This window comes from Strigops habroptila, chromosome 1, assembly GCF_004027225.2.
Source record: "Strigops habroptila isolate Jane chromosome 1, bStrHab1.2.pri, whole genome shotgun sequence".
In the NCBI taxonomy this organism is placed as follows: Eukaryota; Metazoa; Chordata; class Aves; order Psittaciformes; family Psittacidae; genus Strigops; species Strigops habroptila.
Genome location: NC_044277.2, coordinates 106711374 through 106727909, shown reverse-complemented (window position 1 = coordinate 106727909; position 16536 = coordinate 106711374). Strand labels below are relative to the sequence as shown.

At 38.0% G+C, this 16536-nt stretch overlaps 1 protein-coding gene across 1 annotated transcript in view; it reads left to right on the top strand.

Annotated features, from left to right (window-relative positions):
- Window positions 1–16536, top strand: part of PTPRN2 (protein tyrosine phosphatase receptor type N2) — a 590472-nt gene that overhangs the window by 531414 nt on the left and 42522 nt on the right. Inside the window, exons 16-17 of the mRNA XM_030483611.1 lie at window positions 898–971; window positions 9179–9256. Coding sequence (XP_030339471.1) covers window positions 898–971; window positions 9179–9256 — 152 coding nt within the window. The remainder of the gene's footprint in view (window positions 1–897; window positions 972–9178; window positions 9257–16536) is intronic.

Below are 16536 nucleotides of genomic sequence, written 5' to 3'. Positions count from 1 at the left end.
TTCTTTTCTCTTAGCAGAAAGTGGGTCTAGATGACTGGAAGAGATGCAGACATCTGCATTGTCACTGCCTAAATACAGACACATAGAAACATATGTCCTGAAGTTAAAAAAGGGACTGGAGTTTGGCTGTACCAGCTCTAAACATAATTGAGCTAGCACCACTGAAAATACAAGTTAAAAAGTACTAAAAGAATCATGACAATGGGCAAACATAAGTCCCCTATGTCCAGAGCTTCTGTTTTCTTTACTAGTGGTGTCTGAACTAGCTACATTACCACAGTGTAAGATATCTATATGTGCTCCAGTCATACTTTTAGGTGCAGTTATCAGCATTTTCTCTCTCCCATGGTCATCTCCAAGTCATATTGTCTCCCCACATCACTAGCATAGCACCACACAGCACTGGTCTTTGATCAGGACAGATTAACTTACTGTCCAGCTTTCAACTGTACGTTGATGTTCCTGCTGTTCATTTTACACAGAAGCCAGGCAGATAAAGTCCATCAGCTTACTACTTCCATAACCCCACAAATGCAAGTGTTTTCTATAATGCTAGTTTTTTCTAGTTATTTGCCTAGTTTCTAGCTTAAACTCCCTGAGCAGTAGATATTCCCCTTTTTCCTAGCTACAACCTAGAGGTTGTAGCACATTATGGTGCATCTCGTGAAGACATCCTTTCTGATACTCAGCCCTTACCATATCTTATTGCTTCATTCCTGAGTCAGGCTGTGATGCTGTGGCTGTATCAAGGCTATGTGAGATTGGGAGCCAGAATATCCTTTCTGATATTTACTGTTTGCCTGTCTTGAAAGGCACATTAATCTGGCTTTGAATTGTTTAACTTCAAATGGGTAATACTTGTATAGAAACTTTCTTCTCTTATTTTCTCCTTTGCAGATGATCATTCCAGGATATGCCTGAAAGGTGAAAGTAGCCACGACAATTCAGACTACATCAATGCTAGCCCAATTGTAAGTATGATAACCTATTGGAAATAATCCAAATAGCCACTTCCTGTCTTCCCTTGTTAAAGTATATTAACTTGAGGCACCTCACTCCTCAGGTTGTGCAACGTCAGGTTGTGAGCACCTCACAACTCTGATGTCTGGGGCTGTCCTTTCAAACTGAAGAGAAATAAATCTTCTACATATGCATGCAATACCCTCGAAGTTTATGTGCTAAGAAAACAGTCACTAGATAGTCATAGTCCTACCTTCTAATACTGTCAGGTTTTTTGTGCTTGGCATTATTAATTTATGGATTATAAAATTCAACAATATACCCTTAGTGGAGCTTTTCCTTTTCTGAGGACATAAAACTTTCTTGTTCTTTTTTGCTAGTTACAGTTGTAGAAAGAGTGGTTTGTGTAGGCATGGAGAGCTGTGCTCCACAGGCTTCTGAACTTTTTCTGCATCGGGAGGTGATGTTTCCTCTTACCTTTCTTCCTTTGTTGCCCTTCAGATCATAGCTTGCTGTCTCTGAGCTGTTTTGAAAGTGAGAATGAGATCCTTTACCACTTGTGTATTCATTCAAACTGCAGAATATGTCAGTCCAATTTTTGCATCCACATACTCCAGTATGGACCAGCTGCCCTTTCTCACCCTACGTAAGCTGAATATGAATCCTTTTTGTCTGGGGAAAATGACAGGGAGAAAAGATCTCTATTTTTAGACACAAAATATGCATGATAGAGCCAGTAGCATTGGCCTGTTATAGAATCTCAATGGAAGTGTCATGATACCCATTTGAAGGACGGAAAAAGGCACTGTGTCCTTGGCCTTTGTGAGACTGCTTGTATTGGAGTCACTTTTGCTCATGGTTCTTATTCACATTAATTAGGCGCTAAAAAGTTATTACAGGGAAACTATGAGAAAGAACTTAGGATGGAGAATTAGATCTCTCTGCAGTGGGCTGTGTATGCTATTACTGGCTCATTTTCCTGGGGAATATCATTCCCCCAGTTAAATCACTTGTGTGGGCAAGGCAGCTGGCAATTTGCAACAGCATTAAATTGCAGCCTGTTTCCTTCCAATGTTGTTGACAATACTTCCTTTAAAAAAAAAAAAAAAAAAAAACCACGCAAAAAAAACCACGACCCACCAAAACACAGATCTCTAGAAACTGTTCTCAGAGCTTTGTCTTCGTTACTTTCAGCAGTGTTCAAAAGCTTCATTTCCTTGAACATATAAAAATGTTTTAGTCAAAGGAGTTAAAAAATACACAGAACCCAACAGACATCTTTGGGATTCTTTTGTTTTTGTCTTAGGGTAGAGGGGAAACCAAAGCACATGAATGCTTCAAGGATTGCCAGCTGCCATTTTACAGGACAGAGTAGAGCAGGTTTTGGACTGCTTTAAAGTATGTCTCTTACTAGACCAAGCTCTAGTTGGCTCTCCAAGCATATGTATCCTGCTTATAAAGTAATGCACAGTGGTCCAGCTCCAGTACTTCAGTGCTCTGTGTCTGCCTGTCTTCAGGGCACATTCGGTGAGTTATGTTTGGTCAGTAGATGCTGAAAGGTTTTGTGGGAAGCACAGGAGTGCAAAGTGTTAAATGGAAGTGAGATACTGTATTCTTATGAGAGCTTGGTTGTAATTTGCATTACGATATGGTGCAGAAGTGGAATTGCGGCATTTGCAGACAGTGCTAAACCAGGTTCAGTGTGGACAGCAGTACAGATGCTGTATTTTTACCAAGTAGCCAACATGGGCTTCTGCAACCTGCCCCAAAGTCTGTGCAGACTTAACTGTTTCTAGTACACAAATTTAGTTGAGGAAGGGGTAAATACTTACATGTGTGTATATGCCTGTTGCAATTATAATTCTGGGTTATAGTGTATCTATTCCCTTAACTACACTGAAGAGAAAAGTACTAGATTAAGTAGTGGGGGGTGGAGAGACAGGACCAAGATATCCCATTAACATAACTGTAAAGAGATTTGCTTTGTCAGGACGTCTGAAGCTAATGCAGGCAGACTGTCTCTGCTTCTACAGCTTTAGCTCTAATGGTTTTACAAGGGGTTGCAATCTTGCCTTTCCATCCAGCATTTAATAAGGGTATTTTCTTCTGCAAAGTTAGAAAGTATTTTATTTTTGTAGCTTTCCCAGCTTCAAAGTTTTGCTCAACAAACCAAGCCACACTGATGAAGCAAAAGTTCTTATGGTTGCCTTCATATCTCTTACAGAAATATTTCTATGCACAGAGGTAAGTGGGTGCACAAGTGTTTCATTGAACTGGGACAAGCAGCCAGTATCTCGCATAGCCATGAAAACATAAGATAAACTCTTGAGTTCCTCTTCTTCATGGTAGGATAGGGACCTTACTATGTGGGAAGGAGTGCCACAGCTCACATTTCTGTAGATGACCTGTTATTTGAAGGCTAGAGAGCTACAGAGGGTTTTGTGAGTCCATTTTACTAAGTCAATAGTCATTTTGTTATCTTGAAAGCATTAGGTAAAATGTGTGTTTCCTGAAGGTGATGCAGTGGGAGGCTGGTAGGAGGAAATCACCACTTTGAAAGCCCATAGTTTGGAATTTCCTGCAAACTGTTTCATTTCAAAATAAACTAAATCTCTTCAGGTTAGTGCGAACATAATTGTTAATCTGGTATCATTTTTGTATAATGAGGTAGAGTGTAGAAGTGGAAGAGACATTCAGTCTGTGTTTTCTCCACCTCAGAAGCCTACTTCTATTATACTGGGAACTTGATTCTGCAGTATTTGCTGTGGCTGTCCAGCTGTTGCAGCCTGAGCTAGACATACAGCTGCTGTTTATTTGAGATCTTTTCTATTAGCAGATACACATTTAATCAGCGTCTTTGTAAGTGTACAGTGGACATGGAGTCCCAGTAAGTCTGCCTTTAATCACTCTTGCAAAAATCCTACCACTTCTTTCCTTCGGACAGCTGCCTTTCAACTTAAATAACCTCAGTAATTATCATGTCGATACAATGATGTTCCTGGTGCATTTTTTTGCCTTGCAGTGCTTGCGGTAGGAGTGAGCATTGTAGTGAGCTGCAAGATGGGCATTAATAGCACAGGATCAGTACGGTCTGATCTGACTGGAAGAGGCTTTTTCCTCCCTGCATGTGTGAGCTGTCTGGTAGGGGGAGAGTGTAAAATAAAGTAATTATATTTGAGCTTTAGAAAGGGAGGCTTCCAGTCGTGTAGATGTCACTGGGTATCTCCAGCTTCTGGGTCAGTGGTCCAGTCTCCAGCTGGGGCTCACTCAACCTGAACTTAAGTCTAAATGAGTGCAGCAGTACACCATAAAAAAATCCGTGTGCTAGACAATGAGCTGGCCACCTGCCCACATGTTTCTTCCTTTTAAAATATGCTATTCCCCTCAAGACCTCCTTTCTCTCCAATATGTTGTGAAAACTGGGGTTAGATTGATGGCCTCAACACGGCTGGGAGCGGGTGAGGAGAATCAGCAAAGATTTAGTCCAAGTTCTTCCCGTAGGTCTTTAATTTCACTGCAGTGCAAGGCCAGGCAAAATGAGTCCTCAGGATAAATTTGCAGGGTAGAAGTGAGGTAGAAATCTGTTTCCCTCCTCTCTGAAATAACATAAAGTACTATGATAATAACTCTGCTATCGGCAGCTGAATGAAAGGCTTGCAATTACAGCACAAGAAGACCCTGACTGTGCAGAATAAAACTGTGATAATTACTTCTGTCATATTTGTACTTAGTCCTCATTAAATTTCAGGAAAATCATCCAGTAGTAAATAATGTGCAATCTTTGCTTTTAAATCAGAGGTCATGAAAGTAAATGGGAATTCTGTTTTTCCTCATAGGGTGTCTGAGAGAGAAAAAATCCCATCAACTACATTTAAAAACTCAGTTTGCTTATTATTGAAGACACCAGACTGAGGAATGTCATTAGCATGACAGTTTGTTCAAACACAGCATACAAATTTCATCACCAAGAATAGACTCTGAAATTCATAATGGCATTCACAACCAGATTTACTTCTTTCATTCCATTAGGGGTTTTAAAGGAAGGATTTAAAAATTGGTTTAAATTTTAATTCAAACAGGAAGCTGAGGACTAGTCTACCTTTTTAATTTTAATGCTGAGATGAATTTGATTACAAAGTTCATCTGCATTCACTGGATATGCTTTCTTTTACAAAAACAAATATACTTTCCTACTTTTAGAGGCTGTGTATACTCTAATAAATATATGCACCAAAGGTTATTGGTGTTTTTTTTGTATTATAAGCACATTAAACTGGAAACTACCCAGTACCTTGAATCTATATGTATTTTTAAGGTGGTAATTAGAGTTCAACTTTATTTCTGTCATATTTGGTCTACACTGGGTTGCATTCTCATCACATATGATTTAGGAATATTTCATCTGGACTTGGAGGATTTAGATCAAGGTAAATATGTTAGACTGAGACCATATCTCACTCAGCATCTTTCTGTGTGGAAACTAAAGATCTGACAAGCTGAGAGGGAAGGTAAATGGCAGGAATGAACCGTTGTATCATTTACATGAGATTTCAAAATGGTCATTGATGCCTATTGACACTTTTACTTCAGTTTACAGTTTTAGAAGACTACTTAACAAGAATCTACATGTACCAGTCTCTAGTCCAAATACAATAAATCTGACGATTTACTTTCAGAATGTATTGATTTTTCTATATTTCATCAGCATTACAGTGAAATCATGCAGCAGCCTGATGTCTATCTAAAAACTCAACAAAATTCAGAGTTCTTCAGGGAATCCTTGCAAAATCCTAGGATAAGGCAACTGGATTCTAGAACTCTTGAAGCAGAAACTAAGGGAGAAGCTTTTATTCGCTAGTAAAGCAAAGGTGGAATTTTTGTCTGATATTAATCTAACAAAGGTGCAACTAGTTGCGATATTGTGTTCTTTATATATTTTCCTACTTTAAGATACTGTAAGTCAGCTTATATTACAAAGCCCTGTAGAAAAACATAACTGGTGCCACTAAAGTTTTCTGTAGTTTTTCTTTTCCAACAAAAAATCTGAGTGCTCCTCCTTTTTGTTTCCATTTGCTTTTGATGTTGGAGATGACTGAATCACTACAGTCAATTGCATGGTCAGTTATAGTAATCCTTGATCCCTTTCTTTCCCGAATACAAAATCATGGAAAAATAGATTGAAACATTATCACCAGACTTGCCTTTGTTGTACTGCAGCAGAAAATGAGAATTCCACCATAGTAGAATAGTTGTAATAATTGCAGCTTTTTCTTTCCAAAATGGCTGTTCGATCCAGTTCTGATGTAATCCTTGTGAACTTTGTGCTTTGATGGAGACATAGACGGAAAAATCTTGTTCTTTTTGAACAATTACTATTAGGGTGATTTCTGAAGGTTGTTCTGATGTAAAATGTTAGCAAACAGTCAATTTTTGTTTTAATACTTGATAGTATAGAGCCTGCTGTTATCTGTTCTTCTCTGGAGAATAAATTTTCTGTTTTATTTTCGTGAAATGAGAAATCTGAGGGATCCTTGAAAGAAGATAATGACTACTGACATAGAAAAAAGCCTGTTACTTGATCCTTGATTAGTTAGTTTAAAACCTATTACTGACTCTATTTCTTTATTCAAACTTTTGTTAACTTTGATAGATTAAGATGCCCTTAGTGTTCTTGGTGAACTTGAGAGAGTAAAAAAGAACATAACAAAAACATTCAATAATCATTCCTTGCAGTCACCTACTCACATTCAATTGAATGTGACCAGAGTAGTGATTTTTCGCACTTTTCTTGAAATATGTGGCCTTTAAAACAGTACATATAATAGAAAATTGATGAAACCAGGAATTTCATTTAATTAGTTTAATCTTTGCTCGTATTTTTGTTCAGTTAAAGATAATTTAATAGTGTGATAGGGCTTTCTGCCATCTTCTATTTGCTTCAAGCAAGAAGAGTTTCTGCTCATAATTGTTTTCTGTGCAACACAATGTGCTTGGAATGTAATAATTGTAATTGTCTTTTGAATTATTGTTAAACTGCTGATACACTTCACTACTCTGTGCTTATTGTAATGTTTGCCACGTTCCAACAGCACCTTTGTGACAGAGGTTGATTAATGCTGAAATGCCAAGATTGGCCTGTTCCTGATTTATCAGCTGAATGTTGAGAAGTATTTCCTCCCATGACAGCGCTATTTGCATCATCCTCATTTTCTTCTGCCTTTGTTTTCTGGCATGTCTACATACAAAATAATTTAGTAGAAGAAGAAATTCAAAATAAATTATTATTTTTTAGAAAGTTTGGTGTCGTCACTGTCGGTTACATTTCCAAGTCAGGCACTCGCCTGTTAGTCAAGTGACATCATTTTCAAGTGGGTGCAGCCTACAACAGTTTCCAGTGGGTGTAGCAAGTCCTCCTCAGTGCAGATCGATTTTTCTAAGCTAAGATTTTTAGTTCCAGCATAGGAAAACATTTAAGCACATGATTAAATCCTATAGATCTCTGTGGGATTCAAAACAAAACAACAACAGAAACGATTTCATCCGTAATTGAGCAAAAAAATACTTGAAACCTGACTTCATTTAATCACATTTGCTGTTGTTTTCAGATGTGTTTAGTTCAGTGTCTCAATTCTTACCAAAAAAAAAAAAAAAAAAGAAAACGAAACAAAAAACCAAAACAGTTGCCCATTTTGAAATCATTCTTAAGGTTTTTTCACTAATACTGCTTCTGAAGAAAGCTAGTTTTTCCCTCATCTTAAAATATCCACAGTAGTAAATGTCCTGCTATCAGAATAGCTTTTGTCAAAAGGCAAAGAAAGCAAGCTTGAAATTTGTTGTGAGCAATTGCTTGTTGTGAAGAGTTATTTGCTGATAAGAGAAGCATCTCAATGAAGCTCAGAATAAAATGATGGTATTATAGACATCCTGGTCTAGGTTTTTTATAACTATGGGTGGTGAATCACAAGTAAGCTTTTATTCTAAATGGATTCAGTAACTTCATTTTACCTGTGTTGTGTTGTCATGGAGAATTTTAATATTAAGTCCAGCTTAATTATACATCAGAAAATTAGAAACATAGAAGTGTTCTCTTCCTTTTTGCAACATTCATCATATTGTTGTTCTGTTAGAATAACTTACATCTGTTCTTTTATGGTTCTTCCCTCTTTTATGTTGCATATAATTATGAGGTGCCTTCTTTTATGCTGACATGTACCATCACTGAAAATTTTGATAGGCTATGAATAAATTCAGTAGATGCCTGTTAATGCAAATGTGACTCACATTCATTCTTATTCAGATCTTTACTTATAGAACAGAATCATGTATTAAGACAAATTCTTACTTCAGCTACATAAGTATAAATTAACTCTTGCCAACTTCAGTGTCACCGAGTCACACCCACACATCTGAGAGCTGAACCGGGTCTCTTTTCTTTATGTTCAAAGTTTTGTCTTGCCCAGTTCAGAGTTAGAATGAGTTTGTTTGGGTTTTAATCCTATCAGCAGATCTTCTTTTTCAGCAGAATGGGTCCTAAGGTTTAGAACCAAGAAAACCACCCATCAGTTCAAAAACATTCATTGTAACACACTAATCCTATTTACTCTTGATGGCTTTGTTTCATAGATTCTTTATTTTTTCTGCTCAGTGAATTTTCTGCTCCTTGAATTAAATGTAATAATTAAGGTCTTTAAGCAGAACTTCCTCTATTGAGGCCAAATCCATGCATTTAGATAAATCAGCTAACCAGAAAAAGCCAGAAACTGAATGTGTTCCCCATTTTTTGCTGGTTTTCAGTTACATGTGCCCTTGACTGGCATGGTGGAAATGGAGAACATATTTAGATGTGTGGAGCATTCTTAACACTCAGTGTAGAAAAATGTTTCAAATGGCTCTTAGGTTGCTATGAAACCACAAGTACTGATCTCAAATAAATGCCTTTGTCAACCACCATAAATGATCTTGTGCTCCATATTGAGGACATAGGATATTGCTCATCATGTGTGCCGATAGTCATCTATCTTTTTCCACAAAAGCATTAGTCTTTTGTGGAAAAAGTTCTTCTCTGAGCTTATAAATAGAACTAAATTTCTTTGCTTGCGGGGCCATGACAGTCCTTCAGGAAGTCCCATGTTTTGGTGCTCACATGCTAGAAGTCTCTAACACAGCAAGGGATTTTCTTTTAAATAAACCCAGTCTGTGTTCTCTTTCCTTATTCCAGATGGACCATGACCCCCGAAACCCTGCATATGTTGCCACCCAGGGCCCTCTTCCTGCTACTGTCGCTGACTTCTGGCAGGTAAGTTAAACAGCTCTTTGAAAACTGAATTTAAGTTACAAGTCAAATGTTTTCCTGTGCTTCTAGAAATGTAAGGTGTATAAAAATATATTGTGTTTGAGTCACAATAGGTGGAAAAACCTTTGTTCAAATGTCTTTTTAAAACCTAGGGTGATCAGGATGAGAAGCTGTGGTGATGCTGTAGATCTAGTACCCCACACTACGTCAAAGCTGTTTGGCGCAGTGCATTATTTTTCTGAAGGGAAACTGAGTGCCACAGATTGCAAAATGGTTTTTTGTCAGAGAACTTAAAAGTAAATCAAAACAAACCCCAAAATTATCTCTCCTGTGAGGAGTTTCGAGATCTAAGACAAGCAAGAAAAAGTATTTGTCCCTTGGGCCGTGGCCACCATCCCTGGAGATATTTAAAAGATGTTTAGATGTGGTGCTTGGGAACATGGTTTAGTGGTGGACTTGGCAGTGCTGGGTTAACAGTTGAACTTGATGATCTTAAAGGTCTTTTCCAACCTAAACGATTTTATGATTCTATGATATTCAAGCCATTTATGTATATGACAAACCCTGTAAAGAATAGTTGATCTGGAATTTATATTGAAAGCCTCAGGCCAAAGTATTCATATTTTAGTGCCAGGTCTCCATAATTAAATTACAGCCAAGGACTGGATGATTTTCAGAGGGCCTGACCTTCTTAAGAGTGTAGCCAGAAGTCATTGTCATTCTCCAGATCAAAAAGGACCTAACACTATGTGCCATGAATTTTTCCATTGAAATCTACTTCTCACATGTCCCAGTTCCCCAAAATGCTTAAATTCTTATGTATTTTCCCTACCAAAGGTAGCTGAGTTAAAGGCTGAGTTAAGATCCTGCCACATAAATTGAAGTAGGTGCATAATTATTTGCAGGATTGGGGCTAAAGGCAGTAGTTAGTGATGCACAAATATGAGCTTACTTTGCATGCAGGTTTTTTATGTGCTCGTGCAGCTCTAAGATTTAGACATATGCACTCCACCAGGCTAGGTGTGTGCAATTGTGTGACAGATATGCTGCGTTAGTTATTCCTTTGTAAGTGTGCCTGAAAGCTTACTGAGGATGTTTGGGGAGGAGGCCAACTGAGGCTTATCATCAACACGAACATATGTTTTTATCTTTTGTTTTGCATCATGAGTTCAGAAACACTTGTTCTGAAGGTAAAGAGTAACTATGTACAAATTTCTGAAGTGCCCTTGTATTCTAGGAGCTTGCATCAGTTGAAATCATCATCTGTCTCCATCTGCATCGCTTGGTCTATGATTAGAAAGTGTTAACTGATCCCTAGTGAAGGTGTTTTTCATGTCACAATTTCCTACTGTTTCTGATGAAGAATCAGGACATTTTCAAAAAGTTTGTTTGATTGTGGGTGCCTGGATATTTAAATGCTCAGTCTGAGATATTTTGGAACTGCTTCTTAGAAATGCAGAGCAAATGTTTTCTGCTTGAAGTGAGTTGAGTTGTTGGTCTGGCTTAAATTTTCAAGTAACTTGTGGGTTTTTTCTTCATTATTTGGTAATTAGACACAACTGAGAACACTGATTTATATTTTTTTGCTTGGCAGGTGAATTCCTTGTAACAGGCATGATACATGAAAATGTGTTTCTTAAGTTAAACATGCAAAATCCAATACCATGTTAGCTGTTCTGTAATCATATAATTCCTAAGGCCCAGGTTTTTTAATTGTATATTTTTGCATATTTGTGTATTTGTATTTTGTTTATTTTTATCTGTAACTGCACCTCTACATGTTGAAAAAATAGATATTCTCATTTTTAGAGGCATTTAAAAAACCACACTTTGTACGAGCATTTCTGCTGACGCAGAAGTCAGAATTAATCATGCAAACATAGTATGAAGAATATATTTTGTTCTTCTCCCATTCTAATCTGAACAGTTGGGCAACCTGTTTGCATAGGCAGAGACTAGAACTGGAATGTTATTTCTGTGATCCAATCATATTCCTTCCAAATATCCTTTGGTACTCAAAAGGTCTCTTCTCGACTTTCTGTCTTCATGCTATTTGTGAGTGTAGAGTCTGCACTCTCCTTCACTTTCCTTCTGCTCTTTTTAGCTGTTTTTCCTCCCAGTTATCCAGCAATGAAAGTTCACTCCATCTCCCCACCAGATTTGCTGTAAACATCTCCACAGAAACCATTTGGCAGCCATGGTTCAGCATCTGCTCAAGTGAGGCTATGTGTCCATTTTTGATGTGATATTCTTTTATTGTTTCTTCTGTTAGGTTCCATAGAAAAGTTTTTTTTTCTTACATTTATTTTTATGATGACTGTCACTTCAATCTACCTGTATCAGATTGATCTATCACACACTTTTCTCAAACTTCCTGCAGATCACACGTCAATGTGCCTGTTACTGTCCCAAGCTTTTCATGTGGCCTAGGGTATCAACCAGGTGTAACAAGCAGGCCAAGAGAGATTAACTCCTTGCATCCATAACCACTGACATGTAGTAAGTCCATTGTGCAAGTCAAAAGCCATGGCTTGAAGTTGTTGTGCTTTATGCCCAGATGCAGGAGCAAAGTTTCTGTCATTTTTGACCTAATTGTACCTATTTAAAGGTAAAGCATGGGAAACCTGCACTTGCTATGGAAAATAGAGTATTAACTCCTGTCAGGGCAGAATCCTTTGATGTTTACTTGAATACATTTTTTTGTGTCGTTTATAAAGAACATGGTGCTGCCACCAGGGATTGTTTAAAGATTCAGTTATTCATTCCTGGTACATCTTCTCAGTGGTTCTCCTCCCTCTCCCTCCTCCGCTTAATACCAGCTGTTGCTTTTTTTCCCTTTTGTGTGCTCAGTGAAGCAGTTTTCTGACTGATAGTGAGAAGAGTGACAGACTCCAGAGAGACCTAGGACTATTCTGCTGTTCCTTGCCTAAATGCACAATGTCATGCTCTAGCAAGTTCAACAGAAACTCTTGGAGCTTGGCATCACCTTCTATGGCAATATTTAGTAGATAATATTGCTATTTTTTCAGTCTTAGCTGATAAGATTCTCAAAAGCCTAGTTGCATGGTGCACACCTGCCACTCCATTTTATCTTGAAGTGGCTAAAGCCCCAGGCTACCCCACCAAGAAATTGTTATTGTTTCCACTCCTGTAGACATTTCAAGCTGATTTCTAGAAAACACTTGTCTAAAAAGCATGCATATTACTTGAAGGCATAAGACAGCTTTCTTGCCATTTACACAGCTGATATCCGTAATGAAATCCAAACTGCTCCTGATTTGTCCTGACTGTCTGGATTTCATGCTCAAATTCCAGAGACACAAATTCTAAACCTATTTTCCCTTAAACTTGCATTAGATTCTTCCACCTATAAGTGACTATGTCTACATTAGCAAGCAGTGTAGCCCACTAGTAAGTCACAGTAGTTACTTTGTAGGTTTTACTTTAGACCAACTGTTCAGTGGTCTAGTGGACCAAATGTCTGTTGGCAGGGGAGAAAGCTATAGATATATTTGGAGGAAGCTTCTTCCGAAAGGAACCTAGAGCTCTAACGCTGCTCCGCAGTGCCTGCTTCTCTTCATCTCTGTCATCTACATGATCATGTGGTTACATCCATTATCTCTATTTAAGATCAAACAGATGATGTAGTTTTGGATAATCTTTTTTTCTAGTTTTATTGGCAAGCCTCTCTAAAACCTGTTATGTTGATCCAGTGCCCAGTATTTTTGTGCAAGTGCTATTAGACACTTAGCAATCAAATTCCCATTTACTGTTTTCAAATCGCCCAGATCTGAACAAAGATCATGGTTAGCTCAGGGTCTTCTCTGTCCCAAAATGGGCAAAGCTTTTTCTTAAAACATGGATGATGCTTTGTCCAGGCTCATCTTGTTTAGCATTCATACTTCTGATGAGCAGATTCATGCCTAGTACCACTATGGAACTAGAGGGGGACCAGTTTCAATCATCTCACAAGTGACCACTTCTTGAAAAATTATGTCTTTTTTTGATAAGGTGAGGAAGAAGAGCAGGTTTTGTTCCTGAGTACCATCTAACTTGAGCCACTAGAGCTGGCCATTAGACTCAACATTTTCTGTACACCTTTCTATTTGAGTTTTCCTGTTGACCTGAGAGAGATCAACTTGATGGAAGTTTTTCTTGCAAAGATGCAGTCTTTGAGCTGAAGGTAGTCCAAACTCCTGTATAATAGTCATTTTCAAATGGTACTCAATATTGTATATTTTGGAAAAATTGTAATGATAAAAAAGGCAAGAGACTTACTCTGGCATTTCTAATGGTGTAAGACCACTTCCAGGCATCAGACTTCCACAGCTGTCTGTGTCCCTCCAGTTTACTTCTCCAGCTCCTTCTATTTTTGGTATAGCTCCTCTAAGTCAACAAGTGCCAAGTTAGTTCCAACTTTCCTGGCTTACTTATTTCTTTGAAAACTTTTTAGCCTGCAGGAGTCGTGTTGTCAGTCACTTCATTGATCTGTTTTGCCACAGGGCTTCCTAATCTGTCTGGATACTCTGTTTGCGGCTCAAGCCGAGATTTCATCTCTGCCTGCATGTCATCTCTTAGACCGCTCTGGAAATTTTCCAGCTACTACTTTAATTAATTTTGAAAAGCTTCCAGCTGATTTAAGTCTTCCTTTAATTTCATCTAGTCTTGTTTTCATCTCTTTTACCAATTACTATTTCCGAGAGATACCTCCTTCGTTGATTCTATTTTGGTTCAGTGGGAATTCCACCTCACAATTCCCTTTCTTGAAAACTGGATGCCTCTCCTCACATGGTATTAATCCATTTTTACCTGAGTGGTTAAACAATTTGCCAGGTCTGTGGGTTGTTTTCTTCTCAGCTGGAAAGAGAATTCATCCTCAGGATAGGGTTTTGCTTTGATATAGTTCCATTTTATTTACAAAGAAAGTACAGAGTTTTATTTCCTCGAACAAAGACAGAATCAAATAACAGACAATAAATTCTTTTTTCCAAATCTCATTCACCCAGTGTTTTACCCCCAATCTCTTTTTCAGCTTTTCTTCTACCAGATCACAATGGTAGTTTGTTGAGCTGTGCTGCGGGTTTCTTTATTTCTTTTACACATTTTTGCTGCTTATCTGGATTAATCATCTTGCCTTGATTAATGCCTCTCTCCCTGCATTAAGCATATCAGTTTCTAGAGAAACTTATGGGTCCATATGCTTCACGTTTCTCTTGGTTTTGATGATAACTTCTGTAATTTCAGTTATCAGGCTCCATAAAAGAGTTTGCTTGTTTCTTACATTTATCTTGAATGAAAGGTGATGATTTTGTCCAGCAGCTTCAGTGAGATTTCACTCAGCTCTTTCACATAACGCTATTAAAATTCAACATCTCTTTGAACATAATTCAAAAGAAAGAGGATGTAGAACATTTCTGATCTATAACAAGTTTTCGCAGCAGGAGTTCCATGTTGTGAATAATTCTGGAGGCATAAAATTTTATTATTTTCCGCATGTGCTGGGTTATAATTCCATGAAGTATTTGACATCAAGTACATGTCTTAACTTGCAACGTATTCTGAGAAGCAGAGATGATAATACGCAAGAAACTATTCCTAGGAGTTAGGAAATTTAAAACTAACTGTCCTTGCACTGAAAAATTGTTCTTAATTATGCCAGTTTTATAAATTGCATATCTGCTAGGGTTCATCATCTCCAAATGGACATTTCTGTAGAAGGCCATAATTTTTCTCTCTGGAAAATACCCTACATTATGCCTTGCTTTCATAAATCTACTCACACTTGCTCTTCTTTCGCCTCTCCCTGTTTGGAGGGAAATGCATTTTCATTGTTTTTTTATTTTACTGTATTAAATGAAATAGAGGGAGGGATCAGGCAGTTCCCGCTAAGTGACTTAAGAGGATATGCTTTAATTGCCTTAGAAAATGAAATCACATATATATTTTTGAAAATATTTGGTTTATTTCTGTGATGTCCTCCCTCTATGACCAACATAATTAATAAGTATATGAACATAATATAACTTCTATAGAAGGAGTTGAGAAATATGATTTTCCTCATTTTGCAGATGTCCAATAAGGTTCAAAGCACCTACAACAAATATAATCAACACTTATAGTCTGGACCAGAAAATTCTGTCTTTTGCCTGAATAGGTCTGTATCTCAGGCTAGATAGTTCCCCAGATGCCTTAGTCCCTGTAGGGCTCCAGTCTGGCAAGGATGACAGAGCAGACACCACTCATAAACAGCACTGACCAGGAAGGCAGATGGCAGGTGCTGCCCCTTTGTGATTAGGATGCTCCTCTAGGAAGTAAAAAAGAGCTTTATCCTACATGTTCTGAATCAAACCCATGCTTTTCATTACCTCATCTTTCCTCCACTATTCTGCAATACATGAAATAGTCTTGAAATTGGAAATGCTCTTCAACCTTCCTATTAAAGCTGGGCATCTTTTGCTGACAAACAAAAAGAAAGCCCACTGGAGTAGAGGTTTGCACTATTGTGGTTATAGAAAGTGGGAACATCTCATCTCTGCTCCTTTGAGTATTTTCCACTTTTACTGCAAGATTATTAAATGTAAAGTGCAGAAGGAGTCCCAAGAGTAAGACCAGAGCCCTAATATGAGCCAGGGAGTTGGGTTGCCATTTGCTTTTTGTTGCCCCCAGTCCTGCATTTCTAGATCTAATGCTATTTTAGAATATTTTTTCTCTACTCATATTCAGGAGTAGATTATCAACACTAGTTCAAAAACTGACCACTGTTTTCCTCCCAGGTCATACCACCCTATTAAGAACCCTGTTCCCGAGTTGCAGTCTTGAAGACGTAAATCTTTGCATGTCTGACAACACTTGCTTCTCTCTTCCAGTTTTGGAATTCAACAAAAGAAATACAAAATCCTGTCAGTTGATTGTTTGCTGTGTAAAAAAGATTAGTCATCAGTGATCTCCAAGGGCAAATCCTGGTGGGCTGAATGAGTGTCCCTGTAAAATCGGTGTTCCAAGCCCATGGGCTGAGTAGGAACAACTGTACCAAACCCTTCCCTGCTCTAATTGCTGGTTTCTGTGCTCCCAGTTCAGCATGTTTTATGAGTACTGAAATTAATTTACAGACTAAATTATTCTTCTGCATTTTGTTCTGTGCAGAACACAGTGATTTCAAGCAGTCTTGATTCCCAGGTTTTATTTTCCTTGCCTGGAATGGGACTTCCTGCATGTCTAATCAGTTCTCACCTTCAGAAAGAAGAGCAGATGAAAAGCGACACAAAGCAATTCAATGTTTAAAA